This window comes from Amphiprion ocellaris, chromosome 23 (assembly GCF_022539595.1).
Source record: "Amphiprion ocellaris isolate individual 3 ecotype Okinawa chromosome 23, ASM2253959v1, whole genome shotgun sequence".
Lineage (NCBI taxonomy): Eukaryota > Metazoa > Chordata > Actinopteri > Pomacentridae > Amphiprion > Amphiprion ocellaris.
In genome coordinates this window covers 10,427,360-10,452,668 of record NC_072788.1, presented here as the reverse complement: position 1 = coordinate 10,452,668, position 25,309 = coordinate 10,427,360, and the positions used below count along the sequence as shown (strand labels likewise).

Here is a 25,309-nt window from a genome sequence, read left to right as displayed (position 1 = left end):
TACAGAAAAGATTAATTTAAGATGTGCAGGACGGTGCTCTGAACATCATATTTTCTGAATAAATGGGCACTACCCATTACAGGACCTGACTTCAACCAAGATTCTTTCGCACATTAAAGATTTGTTGCACACTGCAGCTTCCAAAGAATGAAAGGGCATTTTGAAAATGGCTAGTTAAGTGCTGACTCCTTCACCAGTTTATTGGATTAAACACATTTGCACATACACACACAGCTATTAATTAACCATTTCCATTGTACTGCTCCCATGGAGGGCTAAGGCAAAATAAACAAAGTAGTAAATGGGTAATGTGACAAAAACAGATAGATGAAGACGTTGGAGAGCCCTTTTTTGCAAACAACTCACTGCTTGAGTGTTGATGAAGCTCCATTAGCAGCATCTGTACAGCCACATTGGAGCCTTTGTGCTATAGAAAGTGAGGAGTTCTCAGCCAGAGGGACATGAGGGACTTCCTCTTTTCCTTCTAAAGCCTTTTGGCAAGCAATGTGTCTATTGTTTACTTTGATTGAGTTCTTTGAATAAAAAGGGATTTGGGATTTGACATCGGAGTTTGAAGACAGAATTTTTGAAGCTGGAATGGATCAACAGAATCTTTGGCAAAACAAGCGCCCCGATGCTGGAGTATGTTTGTGAACTTTAATTCTGACGACGTCATTGAATTCACTCTACTTCAGGCAACTGGCAAAGCACTTCTCAAAGTTGCCTGGCCATACACAGCATGTGATGAGCATGATTAAGCTGGTATCCAAAGTTCATTCCTAAAACTTTATCTACTCTTGATTTTAACAGTTTATAATTAGTATGTATTGAATTTCATTATTGTGATCCCTTAATACTTCATGTTTCCACCCAAAATCCACTAACCCTACATTATTTTTAGAGCATTAAAGGTATGCACTAGCTCATTCATTTTCCCACTGATCTATATTTAGTGTAGAAGCTGTCTTTTTCTTAAAAAAATCTAAAATTTCACTGGGCTCCTGACTGACGACAAGGTCATCTATTAAAAAAGGCAAAAAAAAAAAATATCGTCAAAACTTTCTATAAAGAAGAGAATAGGAATCACAGAAAATATGCACATTGTTTTCAAAAGAATATATTGCTGTTACTACTACTAAGAATGATCATTCTTGTCATTATCATTGCAGTGTTGTACCCTAAAAGCTTTCGGTATTTTCTTCGAGATTTCTTTGTTGCCTTTCTATGGTGAGGAGTGAGTGCTGAACAACACTGTAGCAATGTTTATTCCTTAATAGTCATATTGACAGAGAAAATGGTAGAATTTATACAAATCCTGAGTGACAGAAAGCATAAAGGCAAAATCCATTTGCAAATGTGCATTAAACAACTTGACTCATTCTCATTAAACCACAGTAATGTCTCTTTTTTTTTTTTGCTTTTTCTTTTCAAATTGAAAACACACTGAGCTTAATTGTACTTATCCCTTGTCCATCACAGAAATGCACAGACGCCTGGCTGTGTGGACAACTTCAACAGCAAAATGAGAGGGCGGGGGACAGTTGGGGGGAAAAAAAAGAAGAAATATAATGTGTGTGGGTTTTTCAATGTGTTCATATTCTATTTTCTTTCCCTTTTTTCTGTCGAATAAGTTACCTGAGAGTAAAAGGGAGTCTGGGGTGGAAGGGTGGGGGGAGCGGCAGGAGTGAGGGGATTCTCTGAGACGTGGCGCCCATGCAGATGAGACTTATCTTGGTCGACCATGTGTGCACGAAGCCCCTAAACTGCCAGTCCTAAAGCATTGACTAGCTGTCAGCTCTGTCTCTTTCCCCTGGATTCGAAAAGGCTGCTGTGCCTTTCATTTAATATAAGCAAAGGGAAGGAGGAGTGAGGAGAGATGGAGGGGGGGAAATTGTTTTGCTAGTTTTTTGTTGGTTTGTTTTTCTCCATGTGAGGTGATAGACTTTTAGAGACCGAGCTTTATCTGTCAGTCAGTTGCAGATACCGAAGAAGGGAGGAAAAAAAACTGTTGATTTAAATGTGTTGTTGATAGCAAATACAAATCTTTTAGGACTATAACAATGGCTCCAAAAGTGACTTATTTATGCTATATTTCGACCAGAAAACACTGCTTTTACTGGCTAAATTTTACGCTGCACAGAGAACAGCCTCACGCAGTTATCCGAACACTATGTAAGAGACAATCTGACATTACTGCCAATGAACCGCAAGGAAAATAAATACACTATTTTGTGGTATCTGCTGTATTTTCCACATTGTACTAGACAAACAAAATTCACAATTTCATAAGAGTTATCACCTTTTTTTAAATCTGTCTTCCACCAACTAAATTTGCACTAGCTCAACAGCTCACATTAAATTTCGGCTCTTTTTTTTTTAGGCATCCCTGGAAGCGACTATATAAATGCCAACTACATAGATGGCTACAGGAAGCAGAATGCCTACATTGCCACTCAAGGATCTCTGCCGGAGACATTTGGTGAATTCTGGAGGATGATCTGGGAGCAGAGGAGTGCCATCATTGTCATGATGACCAAACTGGAGGAGAGGTCCAGGGTAAGGCACAAAAACAGACACCAACTACAGATAATGTCAAAGCTTTGTTTAAAAACTCAAACAGCACCGCAGTCACTGATATCCTTTTTGTTTGTGACCCTGTTAAATTTCTACAGTACACTCCAGGTGCCCACATATTTATTTTCTACAAGACACCAGCCTGCTTTCTGTTACCCACTGATATCCTCAATCCTCACACACTGTTGTCGTATGGTCCTGACTGATTAGCGGCCAGCCTTACTTCATCGGCCTCATACTGCTGAAGGCACTGGATTGCAATCAGTGATTTAAAAAAAAGACAGCCTGTAAAGCAGCATTGCCCAGCACTATGCACTTGCTAGTCTGTTAAGGCTGACATAGTCAAAAGCCACAATTTTTCTCTCTCAAGCATCTTGGAGGATCTGACTGAATATATGAAAACTTCAACAGACTACATAACTACTGACCTTCACACTTGCATGCTTTTTATAAGAGTGTCTTGTTCACAGAGGTGCAGACTCAATCTAGACACCAGGTTTCACTCAGTTTCCCTACAATCTGCAAAGCAAATAAACTCTTTTGTCATGATTTGTTCGTTAAATTTGATCCATGACGCCAGGTGTCTGTTCTACTCTGCAGATGCTGGGTGATATTAGCAAAGCGTCTTTCCTGTTTCCTAGGAGACACCCCCCCACCCCGATGTGTCTATACCATTATGTTGTTTGACATTTGTAGCACATAATGCGCTTTTGTTGCTGCTAACAGCTCGTGTCTTTCATATTAATCAGTCATATCATTCGCTGGGAAGCACTCAAGCTGTCATTGTATGTTTTGCATATCTAAAGCTCGACTATTTGCAAGTAAACGCTATTAAGAATCATTTCATTACTCCTGGTGTCACAAACACTCCACTGCTCTTTGTGTCAGTGTTAAAACAGCTGCTCAGGAAATGGAATTAGTGGATGGTACACTTGTGAGAAATCGGCGTATTCCAGACTGGTCCAATTGTCACGACAGTCAGAGACATTCATATAGCAGGATATGCTGGGAAACTTGTGTGCTACTTGTGTTAAACATACTCCTGAAATCACATCAGTGGCATTGGACAATATGAGGAAAAACAATTAAGCTCAGTGATTTCCTCCCCCACACCACTAGTGTTTCTCTTTGTCAGCTAAGCAGTAATGCTATAATGGAACCAAGTTTTATTGGCCGTTTACTGGGAAACAAAGCTGTAGACTCAAATAGCAATAAAGTCGGGGCGATAATATGACTCAAAACTGTGGTTAACTTTGTAATTATTGAGTATGTCTGGACAATTAATAGCACTCTTGCCTCTGTACACATATCTCAGACCATTTCATTGATTTGAAAATCAAATCTAGTCTGCAGGAATAAATGGAATTTGGACATTTGCTTTGCCATTATTTGACTTTGTGAAACTGTAAAATGCCTTTGTGCTTAAACACCAAATGCACGAATCAAGATCATTTGTTTTGAACTATAGGCCAGAAATTGTACTTAAATACCTATTGTGTAATGTGATATTTCTCTCCGCTGCAGGTAAAATGTGATCAGTATTGGCCTACAAGAGGGACTGAAACATACGGTCTCATTCAAGTGACACTCCTCGACACAGTAGAGCTGGCCACATACTGTGTCAGGACATTTGCACTTTTTAAAGTAAGGATTTTGCAAACTTAAATGCTGCAACAGCATGTCGTCATGTGAGTAGATTTGGTCGCTAACCTTTCTCTTATATCTCCATCTTCAGAACGGCTCCAGTGAGAAGAGGGAGGTGAGGCAGTTCCAGTTCACGGCTTGGCCAGACCACGGGGTACCGGAGCACCCCACTCCGTTCCTGGCCTTCCTGAGACGGGTGAAGGCTTGCAATCCTCCAGATGCAGGGCCCATGGTGGTACACTGCAGGTAAGAAACAACATGTTTTCACAGGAATATCCTGAAGCATGAAATTGATTTTTTCCCCCTCCATTTGCTGTAATGAATATATGAATGAATACATATGACAAAACGCAACATATTCACAGTTATTTAGAGGTCTATATCTGAGTCATTTGATGATATTTTAAGAAACAGACTAGACATGAGCCAGAAGAAGAGAAAATCTGTAAAAAGAGAGTACTTGCTAGGAAGTAAACTGTAGCCCAAACAAATCAGCCCACCAGCTTTCACAGAAGGCACTTTAAGTCAGAAGGTGTTTTCAACATCACAGCACAAAGAGTACTAGTGTCATTGCCCTCAGCAAACTTAAACATCTCCTCCCACACAGTGACACACAGATACAAACAGGCCTGTCGTATTCACTGCTACCCCACTAACACGTCGCACATCAGCAGCCTACAAGTCCTTGGCTTATCCCTTGGGTTATTGCATCTGAAACAAATAACTTTCATGCCAACTTCGCTTCCCACAGCTACATAAGCGGCCAGACTCCCAACAGAGAGCACAAAGATATAACACAGACTTCTGGCTTCTCTTAACTCAGGGAGTCATCAGAGGCTCTGCAGAGAAAGTGACAGAAGGAGGGGGAAAAAAAGAAAGTAAGAAATTAAGAAGCAGCGATAGCGAGTGTAACAGATACAAACTTTTGTCAGAAAGCGACAAAAAGGGGAAGGAGGGATTACTGAAGAATTAGAATTACCACATGCTGAAGTTAATTAGTGCTAGTTGCAGAATCGCTTCAAATTGAAAACCCTGACTTTTTACAATGAGGCAGAATGTAGGAATTAATGTCACTCTGCAGATGGGAGTTTTTAATTCCTCTGGCTCCCTATCAGATACAGTCAAGCTCCAAATCCTATACATGCATTCTCGAACTTCATGTTTGACCATAATTTTAAATAGAGACCTTTCTGGAATTTGCATACTTGCAAAATAATATTAGGGGTGTTTTGTGGTTAGGCAGTTATACTGGATGAAATCAATGCACATTTTATTTTGCTCGAGCTCTTTATGTACATGCAAAAGGCCTAAATAAAAGCAAAAAAAAAAAAAGATTAAAATAGACTGTCCATAATTAACAGCATGGTGCCGTCTCTGGAGCAGTTGTCTGATTAGCTGCTACACCAAAAAGTGGAGCTTACCACATACATACACGCCAAATCGCCTTATACAAAGACCATAAAGACATAAAACTAAGCAATCAATGGAATTGTTTTGAATCAATTGTGCACGACTTCCGTCGTCACAAATCACTAATTAAAAACATGTTTATTTGACTTAACTGTCAGTATCTTCTAACATGAGTAAATCATATCCTCAGAATTATTAATCCACAGACACAACAACACAGATTTCCACATTATAAAATAAAGAACATCAAGTAAATGGCCATGAATTACAAATCTGTCTTACAAAACAGTGAGTTTAAGAAATGTTCACAAAACCTCATTTTGTCTCGCACACACTTATGCAACATCATTAATATGGGTTTAGTGGGTGGCTAATGCATCCCCCACAGAAGCATTTAAGAATATCAATGAAAATACTTTCATGTATTTCATACTGCAAAGTGAAAACTTGTCACAAGGTAACATCAAGAGAAATCTTGTTCGAGGGACATTACAGCATGTTTGCTGCCTTTCAAGCTCCTGCTGTTTTCACTAACCCACAGGTCAGGGACTGTTTTACTCTTGTAGCGAAAGGGCTGCCCAGCCATTGTGAGTTCACAGAAAAGGTCAAAAGGACAAGATGGAGATGACTAGCCTCTCCTTGTGACTCAGAAGGAAACTTTTATAGAACAATCCACAGGATTCGGCCAACAACTGAGGCATTTTCCCTTTTTTTTCTTTCCATGACTGTAAGGTGGCTATTGATTATTTTAGTGGAGTACTGATTATTCCCTCAAATAATAAAGTAATGCAAAAGAGAAAATGTGGCTGGTTTCACGTGGAAATTTCCTTTATAATGTAACAAAGAAATCCTGCTAGTTTTTATCTCTGAATTATCCATTTTAGTAACAGTTCTCGCCTCCCTGCATGCTAATGTTCCACCAAAATAAATTTCGTCACTTTGAGCAACACCATCACTGTATCCTGTTCTTAGCCCCACTCAAGGCGATTCTGATTGATTTAAGAAATACTAATGTGCCAGAGCTTCTTTTTTTTTGACTCCTATAGCAGAACAATAATGCAGTGCAATCAGACCATTCTCCACAGTGTTAGAGAATGATCTTCCAATGCCCCACTGTTTAACTCTGAATCCAAACTGAACCTGGTGCAGAATTCTCTCAAGATACTGGCTCACTGGACAAAAGTTGAAGCTGGTAGCTAAAGTTTGTCACAATGTTGCTTGTTGACAGAATCTAAGCCAAAGCCACGATTCTATACCTCCAAGTTGGTAATAAATTACTTTTTTTCATTTATTTCCCACATTTTGCAAAGTATTCACACACGCAAGGGTACTAAAATGATTATCGACTCCATTAACAGCAATGCAGTGATCCTGGTGAGTTTGAGTTGGTGTGTGTGTTTTATAGGCAGAGCAGCGAGATGTTGACAGGTTAGCTGACAGCTCGAGATTTTGTAACAATACATATGTAATTGCTTTCACTGCTGCTCATGCTTTATCTTCGCGGACTCATTGCAGCTGTATTTTACACTGCACTTTCTCTCCCATCCCTTATTCCCTAAACTCCTGGAAAGCATATTAGTCTGACACTTAATGTGTGTCGACGTCCAAAGCAGCTGGTTTTGACTGGCTGAAAAGGCAGTGTCAGGTCATTAGTGCAGTCAGTCCGCCAGCAACCCTTCGACTGCCAAACGTACCGACAGCTTTCTGCACCATCTCACCCGGCCACACTCACACCACCATGCCTTGTCAATAAAGGAATATTACACATGTTTCAAGCATTTCCTGGTCTTGCATTTAGGGGAAAATGGTTAATATATATTCCTGCAGCCCAGTGTTTTAGAAAATTAACGTTGGAACTACACAACTTCAAGATAACTGGCAGCATCTCTAGCTGTAACTCTTCTCGCCTCCTTCCCCCCTCATTCCTCATCTTCCTCTGTCTCCGTCTCTCCAGCGCTGTGCTGTCACTCTGTCACTTACTCTCTCGCAGGTCATCACTCTCCCACATTCAGGTCTGCACTGTAAAATGTTTTCAGATTGGAAACAGCTGGGGTAAAGGGAGAAATCTCTTCTAGTTTCTGTATCCCCCTGCCCAAGGGCTGAGGTGTTCTCAGACCTGGAAGTGATTCATTCTTCAAATATCCCTGAGACACTTTTCACATTTCTTTGCAACCCAATTCTTTCTTTCACTCACATGCACTTTTTATTTGCCCTAGAGCTGTGAAGAGTTTGGTCAGGGAAAAAAAAGGAAAAAAAAGTTCAGTCTCATTCAGCCAATGTCAGCCATTTTGAAAAGTGATCACCAGATCATTTGTTAAAGCCAATGACTCCCATACGTGTCTTTATTCCATTTGCAGCACAGCTCCAGCGCAGCATGGCACATTAACCAGACTTGGCCCCCGGGGACTAACTTTACTCCCTCTTGAGTTTTCCTTCTCAACCCTTTCCCTGCTCCTCAGAGCAAAGGAAAAACAAATGCTTCATCAGAAGGAAGAGGCACAAAAGCATGGCTCACACCTCGTAGGCATGTCAGCTTAATGAATTGAATAACCTATTTACTTTGGAGTGCCAAGTGCAAGGACTTGTCTTGTCAATGCTGAGCTTTGCGGGAGGTGGGACGAGAGTTAACGAACAAGATTTAACACCACCCTGTCACCTCACTGTAAATAAATTGTCATCAGAAAACATCTTGGGTGCTGAGCCATGCGCTATTAAAACATGTAATGTGCAGGGGTGAGCGTTTCTAATTCGTCAGCAGTCTGCAGAGGGGGCTACATTTATACAGCATGTCTCATGCTGGCCTGCAAGGAGAGGTCAAAGTGAAACAGTAAAACATTTTCCCTCTTTGCCAGAATGCTTTTTTTTCACTTGTGCATTTTACACACTAATGTAAAATGTGCCAGCGTGAATCTTAATGAAGAGGACCTGCCTTTCAGTGCCTCCTCTAAAGCTCTTATGCCATTTAGGTGCACCGTGCTCATCTAATGGCATTAATTGTAGTCAGCTGCACTTCTCAGAAGTCACCCGCCACATTAACAAAGTTGTTAAAAACATTCCTCTAAACCTGCAACTGCGTATCAGCATTCATGTTTGCATTTGCTATAATGGCATTTTTCAGAACTATGAGATAAAGGTTAAATGTTGCTGTTGCATAAGTGATTAGTCCTGATCAGTTGGAGAGCACAGGTGGGGTCCAGAGGGGAAGACAAGATTGCAAAACCAGGGTTGAGCCCGCTAAAGGCTGTAAGTGCCAAAGCCCTCTTCTCCACGAACTGCCACTTCAGATTTAATTACACTCCAAGCCAAACGCTGCATCCTACAAACTTGGCAGAGAGAGTTTACCTTTTTCGCTTCATTTCTGGGAGAGAAACTTCTTCAAGCTTCTGTGCATGTTTATAAAATACATCTCTTTCCTCTGAACTGTGCCTCATTCACATGACTGGAGATTAAATAGTCATGAACATCTAAGATTGCAGACTTTCATGCATAGTTTTTCCATGAAATAATCTAAAATTCTGTCTCCTCGTCTCATTTGTGACTACAGTGCTGGAGTGGGACGCACAGGTTGCTTCATCGTGATTGATGCCATGCTGGAACGGATCAAGCACGAGAAGACTGTGGATATCTACGGGCATGTGACGCTAATGCGTGCCCAGCGCAACTACATGGTGCAGACAGAGGACCAGTATGTCTTCATACATGACGCGCTCCAGGAGGCCGTCAACTGCGGCACCACCGAAGTGCCCGCCAGAAACCTATACGCCTACATCCAGAAACTGACCCAGATAGAGGGTGGAGAGAATGTCACTGGCATGGAACTTGAGTTTAAGGTAAAAACTGCAGCTTCAAAATAGGTTGCTCAAAACAAAAACTTAAAAAGCAGTGTCATATCTTCAGATTCCTGAATGCTGTAAAAGACATCAGGCAAAGCTGTACACCAGCAGCTTTCCATATGTAGAAATTACCAGCATCTTAATGGGATTCTGTGTCCCATATCATTGACTGGCCGTTCTCAGTGCAACTCCCAAACCCATGTCAAGTTCGCATTAGGTCTGCTAGACAGCATGGGGCCTGTGGTTTCCTCTCCATTCTAGTCACTTGACTCACTTGTGTAACCCAACATGCGATAAATTCCCCCTTTCTGGTTTCCTCTTCTATAGTTCCCCTTCTTTGACTAACAGGGGTTTTGGTTTACATGAAAAAACCAAACACAGGTTTTCCCCCACCACAGAAGAGTTGCCAGAAAGACTTAGGCAATATACTCTGCATTTACAGTGAACCAACCTTATCCATCCTTTCTGCAGGCTGTGGTGTTGCTCTATGCATGATACTACCTTACTTGTTACACACCTACTTTCTTGTTGTCTGATGGATTCCAACAAGAGATGATAAACCGGTTAGATTGCTAAGCACTCTGGCAACTCTAAGATCACATACGTATCCATTCTCCTTTCAGCATAACATTCTTTTTTCTTTTTTTTAAGAGAAGGCTAATTTGCGATTAGTATGCACTATGAAATGATTTATACACCTTATGGTTACATGAACCAGCTATGTATAGCTTATTATGCTTTGTGTTTTTCCCCCACTCTCAAGGAACACATATTCTAATCACGCACAGATCCTTATATGTACCTTTTTATTGTCAAACGCAGTCTGTTACCAGGGAAATAAAGAAATGCTAGAATGCCACTTCTACCTGGAACCAATATGCTCAAGGATTTATCTTTTTCTTCTTTTCCCATGCAGCGTTTAGCTAACACTAAAGCCCATACATCACGATTCATCAGTGCCAATCTCCCCTGCAACAAGTTCAAGAACCGCCTTGTTAACATAATGCCATATGAGTCCACACGAGTGTGTCTTCAGCCCATTCGAGGAGTTGAGGGCTCAGATTACATCAATGCCAGTTTCATTGATGGGTATAGGTAAGTGCTAAAATACTCCAATAACCAATCAGATGACTCCAAGGTAGACAATTATGATGTATTTCAAGTACAAATTTAGAAGCAACTGTGCAGCTAACAAACTGATATAAGCGTCACTGCATACATGCTTCTATATTTACTGAAACTGGATTCACCAGGAAATGTATTTCCATTCTGATGACAACACACCTTCTATAATTCCCACAGGCAACAGAAAGCCTATATTGCAACACAGGGACCATTGGCAGAGACCACGGAGGACTTCTGGAGAATGCTCTGGGAACACAACTCTACTATTGTCGTTATGCTCACCAAGCTTAGGGAAATGGGCAGGGTATGTATACAGTTATTTTCTTATCATTTTGACAGTCTCAGGGAAAGCAAGAATAACACCAAAAGTTGTCCGGTAGCAGATAGAAAATTCACTCATAAGCTTAACTTTGGCACATGTGGAAACATTTGCCTTTCTGTTGATCAGTGAGCACTGTCCCTGTCAAATAAATGAGTAAGTGAAATGAAAATGAGATACAGAACAAACTGACAGACAACATTTCTGGGAATGAACACAATGAAGCTAGTCTATGAAGAGAATGTTGTGGCTCACTGTGGTATTCTATTTTTTCACTCCCGACAGGAAAAATGCCACCAGTACTGGCCAGCCGAGAGGTCGGCCAGATACCAGTACTTTGTGGTGGACCCCATGGCCGAGTATAACATGCCCCAGTATATCCTGAGAGAGTTCAAAGTGACTGATGCCAGGGTAAGCAGACGTTTCATTCAACAAAGTTTAAGGATCAAAACTCAGCACTGTGGGAATGAAGCTCTAAAAGTCACTGCAGCTGTTTACAGTTTAGTCTAGTGCTATTGTTTTTTTACTAGTCTGGGTTGTGACCTACCCATGGGTCTTGGAGGACACCAACACCAAAGACTCACAAATAAAAATGCTTGCAGGGGCATTAAAAAGGCTTGGACACCCCTGGTCAAAGATGAACTAATCACCAATAGTTAACTTATTCTCTTTACCATTTTAGGTGATATTAGTTTACATTATTAGGAATTTCAGAGCGAAAAAAAAAGAATAAAGGTTGGGATTTCAGCTGTCAGATAATTTATCAAGGTCTAAGGCCCTCTTAGCGTGTAAGAGGTATGACTTTTCATTTATCATTAGAAAAGTCAAGGTTATACACATGTCAAGCCTTTATAAATCCTTTTTATCAACAATCAGCAGTCATGTTTTAATCTAAGCAGATACCTAGCACTCTAAAATTTAAAATAGCCGATGTTCACAAAGCAAGAAAAGACAGCAAAAGTAGCCTTTTCTTCCATTTGCAATGTAATTAAGACATAGCAGGTAACAGGGATGGTGGAGGTCAAGTTGAGGTCTGGAAGACCAAGAAAACATTCTGAAAGCATTACAAGAACACGTTCAGAAAGATTTAATAGAGTGGATGGTGCACCATTCTACGTTGCAGTGCACAAAAACGACCTTCATGAATGAATCATCAGAAAAAAACCTTTCCTGCATCTTTATCACAAATTTCAGCATCAGAAGTTTGAAAATGGACATTTAAACACAGACTGATGCTTTTTGGAAATACGTTCTGTGGACTGATGAGGTGAAAATAGAACTTTTTGGCCGCCAAGAGCAAAAGTATGTCTGGAGAAAAAAACGGTGCAGAATTTCATGAAAAGAACACCTCTCCAGCTGTTAAGCACAGAGTTGGATCAATCCCACTTTTGGCTTGCAATGCAGCCAGTGGCAAAGGGAGCATTTCACTGTAGAGGAAAGAACGGATTCAACTGAATACCAGCAAAATCTGGAAGCAAACATCACACTGTCTGTAAACATACTGAAGCTAAAAAGATGAAGGCTTTTGTAACAGAATAATGATCATAACCACACCTGAAAATCCACAAGGGACTCCCTCCAGAGGCGCCACCTTAACGTTTTTTGCCATGGACTTCTGTCTCCCAACCCAGTCATCTTTAAAAATCTGTGGTCAGATCTCAAAAGAGCAGCACATGCAAGACAATCTGCCGAATTACACAGTAGTACTTTTGCAGGAAGAATGGATGAAAAATCACAAAAACAAGAATTGAAAGATTTCTAGCAGACCACAAAAAGTATTCACAAACTGTGATGACCATGTCATTTTGGAAATCTTGTTTAAACGGTTAATGAAAAGTGTCGTATTAAACTTTCTGCCTCTTGCAAATCAGGTTATCTTTGCTTCACTTGGTACCTCACTGGTGCCCAAACCTTACATGCCACTGTAGGCCACACTGCACTTTACCTGCAGGTCACTGATGCCAATGATTTAAACATAAGTGAGTAATACAGTGTACTCTTGGTTATTGCAATTGCTGACATCCAACAAGGCAATTTCTTAATCATGTGATTTCATTTGCAAAGAAAGGAGATTTGCAAAACATGCTACGTGGATTTTGTTTATTCATTCTTTGCAGTAGTCATTAGCTCAACATTTTGGCATCACATCAAATATTTGTTTATACCAAACTATGGCCTTAAGTGTAACATGAGCATAAATATAAATTTGTGGAAATTATGACACATGTCAGTGTGTAAAAAAAACCAATGTGGTGCCGCCAGCACTGAGCTGCCAGAGTTTTTAATTCCATCAAAGGCTTACACAGATAAATGGCACGGGCTCCCTTCTTTGTAGAGCATGTTACACTGTCTCATCAATGGGATTGCTTTCCTTATCAAGGGGATACAACATCACTTAAGTAATGCACACCCTGAAAGTCGATTCTCCGAGCACCCTGTCAAAGGGAGCACATCAAAGGAATTATCATCTTTAGTGTTCATGTTAAATACATTCAGGTAAAGTGACAGGCATCTTTAATAACAAAACATTTTCTCTGATGCTTTAAACTTGGCATCTGTCTTGAATGTTAATAAAGTCTTGCGATGTAAACCAAACAAGATGTGGATCATTATGATGGAGATGGCCATGGAATGAACTGCCATTAGCTGGCTGTCTGCAAAATACCTCAGACTTGCCTCCGAGTTTCACTTCTGTTTTCCATTACAATGATTTTTCCAGATTTATGAGTTCCATTTGCACATTCTTTCTCTCTTCCCATCCTGTTTTGTCAGGATGGACAGTCACGGACAGTACGGCAGTTTCAGTTCACAGACTGGCCTGAACAAGGAGTGCCAAAATCAGGAGAGGGTTTCATCGATTTCATTGGCCAAGTACATAAAACAAAAGAGCAGTTCGGCCAAGATGGTCCAATCTCGGTCCACTGTAGGTAAGTGACCAACCAATGTAACCCACCAAACCATGTCAGCTGCATCTTGAATGAAGTTAAACTAACTCTAAATATCTCTTTAGCTTCACCAATAGTGTCAGACATTGTAATCAAAATTTAACACTGAAGCGTCACATTAGCATACAGTTGATTCTAACTATCTCCAGAAGTATCTAGTTTCTCTGTCCACAACATTAACCTCTTTGCCCTTTTGATCTCTTTTGCACAGCGCGGGTGTTGGTAGAACTGGAGTTTTCATCACCCTCAGCATTGTGTTGGAACGAATGAGATACGAGGGCGTAGTAGACATCTTTCAGACAGTAAAAATGCTACGGACACAAAGACCAGCTATGGTGCAGACAGAGGTGAGGTGTTTTTATTCTCCATTTATTTTACTTTTACCCACCATACAAAGAAAACACAACTTACATATTGTACCAGAAGTGTTTGCAAGTCTGAATCAGCTACTAATTTGAAAGTTTGCTCCACTTGCCTGAAAGGTCTGGTCAGATTCCAAGTCTCCTCTTGAGTCAAACAGATTAACTAAAGCAAACTACAATCTCATCTTATTTTAGAACATCATCATTTTTGAGCTTAGCTGTACTTGGTATCAAAAAAAGGCAAAGGTGCTTTAGGATTTATACTAAAATGGGCTAAAAATTATTCAGTATAATCATCTCAAGGAGGCACTGGGCACTGAATTCTTCTCTTCTTTGTTTCCAGGATCAATACCAGTTCTGCTACAGAGCTGGCTTGGAGTACTTGGGAAGCTTTGATCACTATGCAACGTAAAAGACCCAGTATTGGAAGATAAAAGCAGAAGGCCCTTTGGAAAAAGAAATCCCAGTGAGCCTCTCTTCTGAGCCATAAATTCCTGCTTGAGAAAGTACTCCTTAACTCCTTGCTAACAACTCATTAAGTGTTGGATGTGCGACATGACTTGTCAAAAAATGAAAAAGATGATTCCCGGAGGACCAAGTATTTCCCAACCCCAATAAAAACCTTGCCTTGACACAAGTGAGGGAATCCTGACTGTTGAAGCATCATACGGAATTACCTTTTCTTTTGCTTCAAGGATTCATTTTGGGGCTCATAAAACTGAATGAAACCAACACAACAAAAAAGTAAATGAACAATAATGACATCGTCAGAAATGCATCAGTGATTATGAACCATTACGAGAGGCATCGGAGGCACAGAATTGCGGGGGGGGAAAAAAAACTTGATGCACATTGTAAAGAAAAAAAAATCTGTTTCACAATCAAGTACACACAGACAACCCATCGCAAAAGACGACAATGCTTGGTCCACAAGAGCAGGACAGACTCAAAGTAATAATGAATAAACACCCCTTTTCCTGTCACAATGTTCATCATCTAAATTTAGGGGGGAGAGGGTAAAGTTAAAAATGATCTATGAAATAAATAAAAATTATTGATTTAGTTTTTTAGTACTTTATTATACAGCTGATGTGCTTTTTTTGAACTGTGTGAATTTCCTTTTTTTACACAAAATTTATCGCTTGGGGAAAAAAAGTGATAAAAACGTAATTGTTAATTTTTTTTAAAGCTGTAGAACTGTTCTAAAGTATGTGCTATTTTGCAGAGACTCTCTTTGCGTTTTACTTTATTCTTTTTTTGTTTTGTTTTGTTCCCCCTCATTTTGTTGCACTTAGTGCAAAGGATGGAATTCACACTACCAAAATGTAACTTGTACAAGAGTTATTTTTTGGTCTTGATTTTTCTGTTGTTATTTTTGTTTCTGTCCATGATCACATACATGGTAACTTAATTACTCCCATAAGATAAACTGGGGCTTTGTGGAATCAACAGGGATGAGCAAAGTATGAAGTTGCTGCTACCAATTATCTTAGTTCTTCCATGTTACAACTATGATGAGAGAACCTGGTGAATTGGATATGAATATATAAATATATGATGCAGATAGACAAATATATGTGACATATATATAAAAGTATAAATATGACATTACAAATATATTGATAAAGTACATAATTTATGAGTTAAATAAATATATAAAATATGGATCATGTACGAAAGCTTTCAAATTGAGAGTTGTGTGCTTTGGGGGGAAATGAAGATATTTTTCACTGGAATGCACATCAGTAGGACAAAACTGTATTCTGATTCAGTGCATCTTTTCTTGTGCAATAAATATGTGTGTTTTAGATAGGGTTTTATGTGGATATGTTATTCACTCATGACATTGTACGTTTCCCAGCACCCACGAGCGATTTGTGGGAGTCAGGTGCCAGTCGAAGCATCACTGGTGCTATTTTTTTTTTTTTTTTTTTTTTTTAAGTTTGTAATTGGAGGCAGAGGGGAGGGTCACACAGCAGCCGCAATCATCGTTCCACACAATAGGGCAAGGTACAAAGACGTCACTTTGTGGTTCTTTGAAAGCATTTAACAGTAAAGACATTTTCTTTTGTTTTCATTTTGCATTTAGAGTGCCTTATATTTATGCCTGTTTTTATAATGTTTCATTTAACATGTTAATGTATCCTTTTGAGTAATCTAGGCATTTAGTGTAAATGTAAATGTATAGTTTATTTACCTTCAGTATTCATTTGTCACATGATGAGATTATATATGCAAATAAGAACATTTCAAAGGTCATATTTTTCATTTTCAGTGGCCTTATTGTGGCTGAGTGAATTAGAATAAAACAGTTTATATATACATATATATCGCTGACCTCTACAGAAAACACATGACAAACAGCTACAATATATTTAAAATTTTTAGACTTAAAATCAGGGAAGAAAAAGGGGAATACTGGTCTCAGACCTAAACCAGATGAAACAGCAGCCCATCAGTACATGCCTAGAGGCCCCAACATGAAGAGCTTTACCAATTGTAACTACGATTGCATTTGACCACACGGAATATTTCGATTATTTAAATGAATTGGATGCCTAAATCGCAGGTCGTCACCGAAGGATTTTCTTCTTCACGCCTTAGGTTTTGACTTTTCACCACAGAGAGCAGACATAGTGAAAAATATCAGTTCTGTTATCCTGACAATCCTAATTGGTGTGTCGTGTCTTTTATTTTTTTGGTGACATAACAGTTAGAGACGGGGGTTCAGTTCGGTTATGTTCGGTCTTTCTGTCTGGCAGCATCTTTAACTCCTCCGTCCCCTCTCTGATGGCTTTGTGGATGTGCATTCCAGGTGCTTTCTTTCCCTTGCTAACTCAAGCAGCTACGTGTTTTGTTTTTCAGCTTAACAGATTACTTTTGTCATAATTTTTGAGATATAAAAGTGCTATTATTTAACCTCATGGTGGCTAATGTTACATTATGTTTCTTTTCTCATCTCAGTTTTTCCTCTTTTTTTATTGATTTTTCATATGCACGGTGAAACATTGCAGAAAGGCCACAGCTGGCCTGGTAGGAAGACTTGCACTTTCTCTATCTTTGTACTATGCACTGCCCTATTGATTCTAAACCCAATAATATATTACTTGAACCCATCTATAAAAATCTCCTTAAACGTTCACTTTGTGTGTATGTAAATAACACAAAAAAGGTATCGACTCTTGAAAAAGACAAAAAAAAAAGTTTGTGGCGAAAAAGAGCATCCATTCTGATGCCATGGTTACTCCAGCAGATGACTTCAGAAAAATCTGTCCCCCAACCATCTGTTCTTGTGGCTTTGCCATTCAAGCTTGGAGTGTCATTAACAGAAATAAACGTTGTGTTCTCTGCTCTCTCTATCTATCTCTCGTCTGGATGCATAGACTGAAAATTAAATAATGAAATTGTAAAAAAAATGGCTTGTTAAAAAGATCATACAATTACCTCTGATTAGTTGTAAGCGTAAACTGTTTCTTTCTCTGAATGAAAGGAGTGCTTTTTATTTTCTTACTTAGGTTACAATGGTGGCGAAAGAAGTCTGTATGAAAATCAGTTCTTTGCTGACACAAGTTCCATTTGTTATAAATGAATTCTATTAAAAAATGTCAGTGTTATGCATCGGCGTTTCACTTGTTTCCCTCCACCTCACTTTGACTTGAAAAGACTGATGAAGCTATTTTACCCCCTACTGGTCTGGGTCCAACATATTATCCACAGTTCTCTCATGAAAGGGGAAATTGAGCCTCCGTACATTTGAATAGATTTCCATCGCTCTGTTTTTTCTGTCACTGATGTCAGCTGCAAGTGAATCATTGGGGGAATCTTAGACAAATGAAGCGCAATGTTTTCGAAGGCTGCTTTGTTTTTTATACACAGATTTTGTTCATCCTAGTGACAAAGTGGTGTGATACTAGAATTAAAACCTACATTTACGTATAACTTAATGTAGTTGTGGGTTGCAGAGCTGTTAATACTTGGATACATGTTCATGCATTATATCATGTACATATATTTTAATTAAATAGCAAATGAATGAGACGAATATAACCAAAGACCTCGCACAAACATACATAAATCACGTTTGTGTTTAACATTATGATTCAAAGTATAGGTTAGACATACACTTCTCTGCATAGTAGGCGAGATTTATCCTCAATTAGGCTGAATGCATGTGTTTAAGTGCACACGGTGGGGGTTGTTCTTGCCTGTGTTCAATTTCACAACCTGATATACATAGAAGCTTAATAAATACATATAAATGCACACAAATAACCAGAAGGGCACTTGGAGAGTGCATTCTCTGCCAAGGCCAATGCCCTGTCTCACAATTTTTAGTATTATTAAAGTGATCTGGATCTGCTCCAAAACTTAATGGGTCCTTCCGTTGGCCACATTCCACATTCCTCTTTCATAAAATTCAGCCAGGTATTTTTATTTTTTTTTGCATAATACTGCTGACAGACAGAAAAAATAAATAAATCCTGGCCCTTGATCTGGACCTGCACCAAAATTCAAAGGGTTCTTCTATTCTGATGACAGACAAACAGCACTGACAACCTCAGTCCTTGGCCTGGTGGAGGAATAAATTTCAAGCGACCATACAAAACCAATACACATAAATATCTATAAATCTGCATATTTTCAGTCACTAGAACCCGTCCATCTTCATGCAATGGAATAAACAGCAATTTTACCCATCTCTTATGTTCACACTAATTCTTTTTCAGAGGTGTTGTAGCTCACGTAGAAGAATAATATCATGTATTATTACATTGTATAAGACAGAATTTATTCATAATCAGGCTAGTTGCTGCTAAAACAAACAACAAGAGTACATCCCAGTATATTTTTCCTCCACAAATCATAAAAAAGTACAAGAAAGTGCCAATAACCTGGGGCAAAAGAATGAAAAAAAGAGATTTCTTTTAAAAACAGTATTAAACTACTTGACAGCTGGGGAACACAGTCAATAACTGCTTGCCTGGAGAAGTTGCTCAGGATTCAGAAGGCTGTCCATGCACTCAATTAGAAAACATCATTCCACATGAAAACAAATGACAGATGCCGTCAGGTACGGCAGCGAGCATGAAAGCCATTATTCCAGAGTTTATCATGGAAAGTTTTGATGTATAACAAGCTTTGTGAAATCTTCGTCCATGTATCAGATCACTGCAGTTGTCGGACTGTAATAAATAACAACAAGTACATGTCTTAGATTGAAAATATTGTTGGAGAGATTATGTGTCAGAAACAATGATATACTGTAAGAGCAGCAGTGGTGATGTGCAGCTGGGATTTCCTGTGGGACTGGTATGTTGTCTGTTAACTTTTATGCATCTCAAGTATAGAAGATATTAATGTGCTATAAGTAGTATACTGATGTTTGACATTTCTTGCTGTGTTATGAAACATCAAAATTGCATCAATTTACATCCATTTCAGCCCCCACATACACTTAGGACATTACTCTCTCGATCAAGATGCCGGTAAGACTCCAGACACAGGAATGGGAGCTTGAACAGACAGACTGCTCTTAGTGCCAGACTATCATATTACCGTGCATACAGAATTGTATACGACAAGTAGGAAAATGTTCCCAGATTACTGCATGGCAAAAGCAATTACTGCTTCACCTTGTTTCTGACAATTTTAAGGAAATTGGCAAAAACGAACTCCTGGATTCCTTGAGCAAGCGTACTAGTGCAGATGTCTGCTTAGCACCAGACAAGAACTCTACAAAATAAGGAACTTCTACTGTCATCAGATTTTATTTTTCACCGGAGACTGCACTTCAGATGTGTCGAACAGATGTTCCGTCTTCATCTCTCAGCAGTTTTTGCCGAATTATGAAACCAACCAGCCAGTCACAACACTGTGCACAAGTCATTTCTCATTTATCCCCCTCCAACCCCCACCACTCTTTTAGCAATGACAGCTTGCCTCAGTCCCCCCGTGTTTTATTTCCAACATCCTAAATTTGATGAAACATGTCCAAATGAAGGCTCGGAAGCCGCGCGGCTTTGTTGTCAACAGTACTGAGTGGGATTTAAGAATGAGACGTTTCTTTTTACTGTCTCAATTTTGAAAGAAGAAAACCTTCTGTACTCAATTCTACTGCAGCAAAAACTGTGTTCAAAGAATTCAATTATATTGGCGCTTTGATAAGGAAGTCAAGGACTCTCTGCATCTACCACCGAGTGTGTTCTTGTTGCTCCTTTCCTGCGTTGATAAACAATCACCTGTTTCCACTTCATCAACTCAAGTATTCTGTGACTCATTTTACTTTAATTTTTAATGTTCTGCATGCATCCATTTTCATAATAACGCTGCTGTGAATTGCTAAATATTGTAATTAAATCTAACGTTGCAGGTACATGCTCGCTGCAGAAAGAAAACTTTGTTTCTTCAAGCAACAAACTTTCCTCGATAAATCTTTGGCAATCTCTCTATTGGTTTCTGAATCTTGGCGTCGTGATTCAGTTCAAAATTGATTCTTGACTCAAAAAATGGAAGATGGAGTATTATATTCAGCTTTTTTTTTAATCCAGTACACAGTGCAAAACCATTTACTCATATCTGTAGCCATCTAAAATACTAAAATGAGACTAAAGGTAAGTGATCAGAAAAGGCATAGAAAATTATGCGAGACAGCATAGTTTTTTTTTTTTTTTGCAGATAAATAGCTGCAATAACTAGGGAAAGAAAACCTTTCCTGTATGAGAATATTGATATAAAATTCATTTGGTTCTTCACATCACCACTAATAATTCCAATATATTTGGAAATTACTTCATTATATTCTTCTTCCAAAGCTAATTTTTCACTCATGCAATGCAAAACACATAAAAATGCTCAAATTTAAAGAGAACTACAGGATTGTCCAAGTGAGAAAAGGACAGTGTAGTGGTCTGAACATTCAATATTAATGACGTACAAAAAAATATTTGTGGTATCTGAAGTGAACCTAAATGACAGACAATACGAATTGCAGTTTTGTACTTCTTCTGACCCTTACTCTTTGGATTGTTGCACAGCCTTATCTCCAGATCTCCAACATATTCAAAAGATTTGCCATCACACATTTGCACTTACATCAAATGTTGTACAAATCTTATCCTATTTACAATCCTTTGATGTAACATCTTTTGAATTTGTTAGATAACAGGACAGAGTCTGGCATCTTCTTATACGCTATTTTATAGCATCTTCCACGCCTCAAAAATAACTAAACAGACTGATTATTTTCAATATAATGGAGCTTAGTTTCCTACAATGGTCTCAGTTTCAGGTACAGTGAATTTAAAAAAAAATCTTAATTACTTGGCAAACTAAGATAAGTTTAATCATTATTGTGTCAGTTTACAATGTCAAGTGAAAAACCCTACCACTGATTTTATGTACTTGTTAAGAGCAGAGCTCACACCAATTCACTGTCACAGCTGGCTGCCAGCAAAGCCAATATTAAACTTGAGAGCTAAGCAGCTGAGTAAACAGACATTGCGCTTTTTAGATTCTTGGCTTGACCGGACTAAGAGGCACAATGCAGAGCAAGTGGAGCGACCGTGTGCTGCAAATGAAATGGACAGCGAGCTGCACAACCCGGAGGCCCGTCGCCTGCAGAATCAGTGAAAGACTGTTGTTGTGCAGCTGCTAGACAGGCACCGTGCCCTGCAGCAGACTGATGATGATGATCCATACGGGGAACCTTCAGTCGAGTGGGCTCCCAGTTCAACGATGATGAGCCCAGATAAGAGCTGCTGCCAACGCTACACTGACTTTGTGTGCACATTGCATTAGAGCTACTTCAGAAGCAAAAGGAAGGTTTGACCTTTAGCTAGTGCTGCAGCGGGAATGAAAGGAGAAGGAAGACAGACACAAAAGACTGTTAAAAGCATGCAGTTACCAGTGTGATAATACATTTTTGTTTGCCTTTGAAGGGCAAATTATTGCTAGGTAGCTTGGTGAAATTGCATCAAGAGAGCGGGTTTCTTCAAGCGGGCGATGAAGTAAAACAAGGGGGAGAGAAAATAGGGAGATAAATGATGAAAATGGAGAGGGATAAGGTAGAGACAACTTCAGCGAAAAGGTTGACTGGAGAAATGACAGAGATAGTGAGAGAGGGCTAGAGAGCAATCTAGCATGAGCCAACAGTTGCCGCAGTGTATAAACCTCTGAAGGTTAATTTCTCCAGCTCAGCATCTTGCCAATATCCCTGCGATCAGAACCTCTGTAGGCCAGCCATCTGCTTCCCCTTCTCTCTCTGCCTGCACTACTGACTCCTAGTTGGCTTCATGTGGGACTGGACATGCATCAGGGCACTTTTAGGAACTAATGTGTGAACGTGGAAGCGAGGGGGAGGGAGGATGGTTTAGGCAATCAATTGTGTACCAAAAAACTCCAGTTTTCAGTCAGTGGGATATTTTTAGACTTGCCCTTGACAGTATGCACATATATAAGTAAAAAAAAAAAAAAACAACAGTTACATTGAAAGAATTCCAATGCCTCCAATCTGATACAATGTTTTTCATCATGGTTCAGTTTTCCTAAATGGTGAACTGTGATTTGTCCTACCTAAGATCAAGCCATCAACATGCACTGACATTTTAGATCTGACTGACAAAAGGAAAATATACAATACATAGGCTAGTTGAGGCCGATTGAAAGTTCACAGCACACATCAATTATCCTGTCAAGCTTGGGAGAAAAAAAAAAGCAGAACAGGAAATATAATTTACGAGTTCCCCGACAGGTTATTGTTGCAACCTAAAGCAATAATACACCTTCAGTTCAGTGCTCAGCTGTAATCTTTTCATATACTGCCACTTCACCAAGGGGATAAGTACTAAGGGTATATTTTTGTGACCTCAGAGGACGCAGTGTCAATTATTCGGGGTATGGCCCTGTGGAGGACTTCATTCCCTAATCAAAATAAATGGCCAGGGCAGCAGAAAGTGAATGGAGCTAAGCCCCCAATATTCCTTCGAGACAGGAGGGGGGGGTTGGGCCACAAACAAATCCATTACCACAAGGTAAATAGGACGCATCAGCACTCTTGGCCCATTTGAATGGTTCGAGCCCTGTGACCAACCCCTGCACAGGATTCTTCCATTTTAGACGCAGGAGCTGATAGCAGGAATTTCTTTTTTTTCGCCCTTCTTCACATGCTACCCTGCAGTCAATCTTACATAATACATTCTGATGATAAAATTCTTCCACGTATGGCAGCTGCACTAACTGAAAGTGGCTGTGACTAACTCACTGTAATGGGAAAATTTGGCTTCCTGCGTATAATGGGGAAAACGTGGAGGAAGTGTAAGTTCAAACTTTAATGCAATACTGTAGCTTAATGTAGTCTTAAGCAATTCATGGAGGGTTGAGGGGTTGGAGGTGGTGGTAGTGGTGGAGAGGGGAAGTCATTAAAATCAGCTGTCACAAAATTAAATGTTTTTTCTGTACATTTTTTTTTCTTTGCCAGCTGGTAGTCATTTCAGCTGATAGTGAAGACAGTTCTGGCCAAGGGATTTTTTTATGGACCTCTTCCTATACAGCAAGGCTTTCATATTGCCCAGCTTCTTACAGATGTCTTTTTTATTAGTTTTGCTTTTGATAAAACAATATCAGGGATAATATGAAGTCACTATTTTGACCTGCAGAGCTAAGAAAAGTCGTGGCTGTAAATATGATGTAAATTTATATATTGTGCTTTATTCTGGAGCTCAGTTTCACAATACAATATCAGTAATATGCTTCACATCCTAATAAAAACATAAATATAACTAATATTTTTTCACTCTTGGGCATTTTTAATCAGTTCTGAACACCATGAAAAGTGGATAAAATGCACTTGTTTTTACAAGTACTGCTTGAAAAGGGTCCCCGAGTCAACCTTTCACCTGTTTGCAACTGCTATCACAATTGTAATAGTTCTTTTGACTGACACCAGGGAGGTCATTCAAGCATATCCAGTACTGAAGGCTGAAGCCAAGAGACTCTGGCCTTCAGCACAGTTGGTGATACATTCCATTTTCTATGCTAGAGGGGTGGATTCAGTCTGAAGATGCTGAAAGATAGAAATTGCTGTCATTACAAAGCCTTTAGTAGCACCTTCAGTCTATGGATTATGTGAAGTGGGATTGATGCATTGTGGCCTAAAAAGTGATGATCCTTTAAGTGGTTGCTTATGAGGAATCTTGCTGGATTTTGCGATGAAGCCATGAAAATTTGAGTCCAGTTTGTTTAAAATGTGACAAGGCTGAAGATGAAAACCCTGAAAAAAAAAACACTGTTCATATTGATAACACTAAGCCCTTTGCTTGTTTGAAGCCACAATGCTCCAAACAATAGACTTGCAAACACTTTCAGTCAATCAATTCAGTGCAGGAAAAATAAACAGCCTTAAAAAAAAATGTTCACTTAAAATAAGCTTTTCTTTTTCTCATGTAATACATTAAAACAGGGCTGAACAAATTCCTCAGAGAGCAAGTAAAGCAGAAAAGAGGGGATGGTTGACTGCTACTGCTCAGGGCCATACAAGAGCATTTAACTAGCAGAGATTAACTACTGTATTCCCACTGGTACCCTAGATGTCCTAGTGTACTGCCTCAGGGAGGAGAGATACCAGAGCAGGAGCGGTGGAAGGACCGAAAGAGAAGGAGGTGAGGCTACAGTGTCCATGTAGAGAGATGAAAGCTTTGGTCACTTGAGTATAGAGTGACAGGCGAAAGAAAACAAAACCCGAGTGCTCATAAGCATTGTTTCAGCATTTGAGTTCAGATAACATCGCTTACACTCAACCCAATCCTGGTCATAGTATTTCTAAGGTCTATATATTATACAAGGGAGAAGTTCCTCCTCAACTTGAGTTCATTTTTCAGACAAACTTTTCAAAATGATGCAGCAGCTGTGTCCACAAGTCAGTTTGTTTCCTCCTGAAAGCCGTCTCTCATTCTCCCACGACCTGACCATGCCCAGAGATGGCAGCGATCGCTCTAACTCAAACAGACACTTTATGTGGACCTTCCTCCGATTGCCCGATCCATCTGTGACACTTTCTCAGGCCACCGCTTGTTAGAATTCATAACATCACAGTCATACCCA

At 39.5% G+C, this 25,309-nt stretch overlaps 1 protein-coding gene across 47 annotated transcripts in view; it reads left to right on the top strand.

Annotated features, from left to right (window-relative positions):
- Positions 1-17,826, top strand: part of LOC111564112 (protein tyrosine phosphatase receptor type D) — a 364,925-nt gene extending 347,099 nt beyond the window's left edge. For all 47 annotated transcript variants that reach the window (XM_055007560.1, XM_055007567.1, XM_055007566.1 and 44 more), the window contains 10 exons: positions 2,381-2,556; positions 4,099-4,218; positions 4,310-4,464; positions 9,173-9,458; positions 10,378-10,556; positions 10,764-10,890; positions 11,191-11,316; positions 13,678-13,832; positions 14,062-14,197; positions 14,556-17,826. In XM_055007560.1, the coding sequence (XP_054863535.1) occupies positions 2,381-2,556; positions 4,099-4,218; positions 4,310-4,464; positions 9,173-9,458; positions 10,378-10,556; positions 10,764-10,890; positions 11,191-11,316; positions 13,678-13,832; positions 14,062-14,197; positions 14,556-14,624 (1,529 nt within the window). In that variant the 3' untranslated portion in view covers positions 14,625-17,826. The remainder of the gene's footprint in view (positions 1-2,380; positions 2,557-4,098; positions 4,219-4,309; positions 4,465-9,172; positions 9,459-10,377; positions 10,557-10,763; positions 10,891-11,190; positions 11,317-13,677; positions 13,833-14,061; positions 14,198-14,555) is intronic.
- The last annotated feature ends 7,483 nt before the right edge of the window (positions 17,827-25,309 follow it).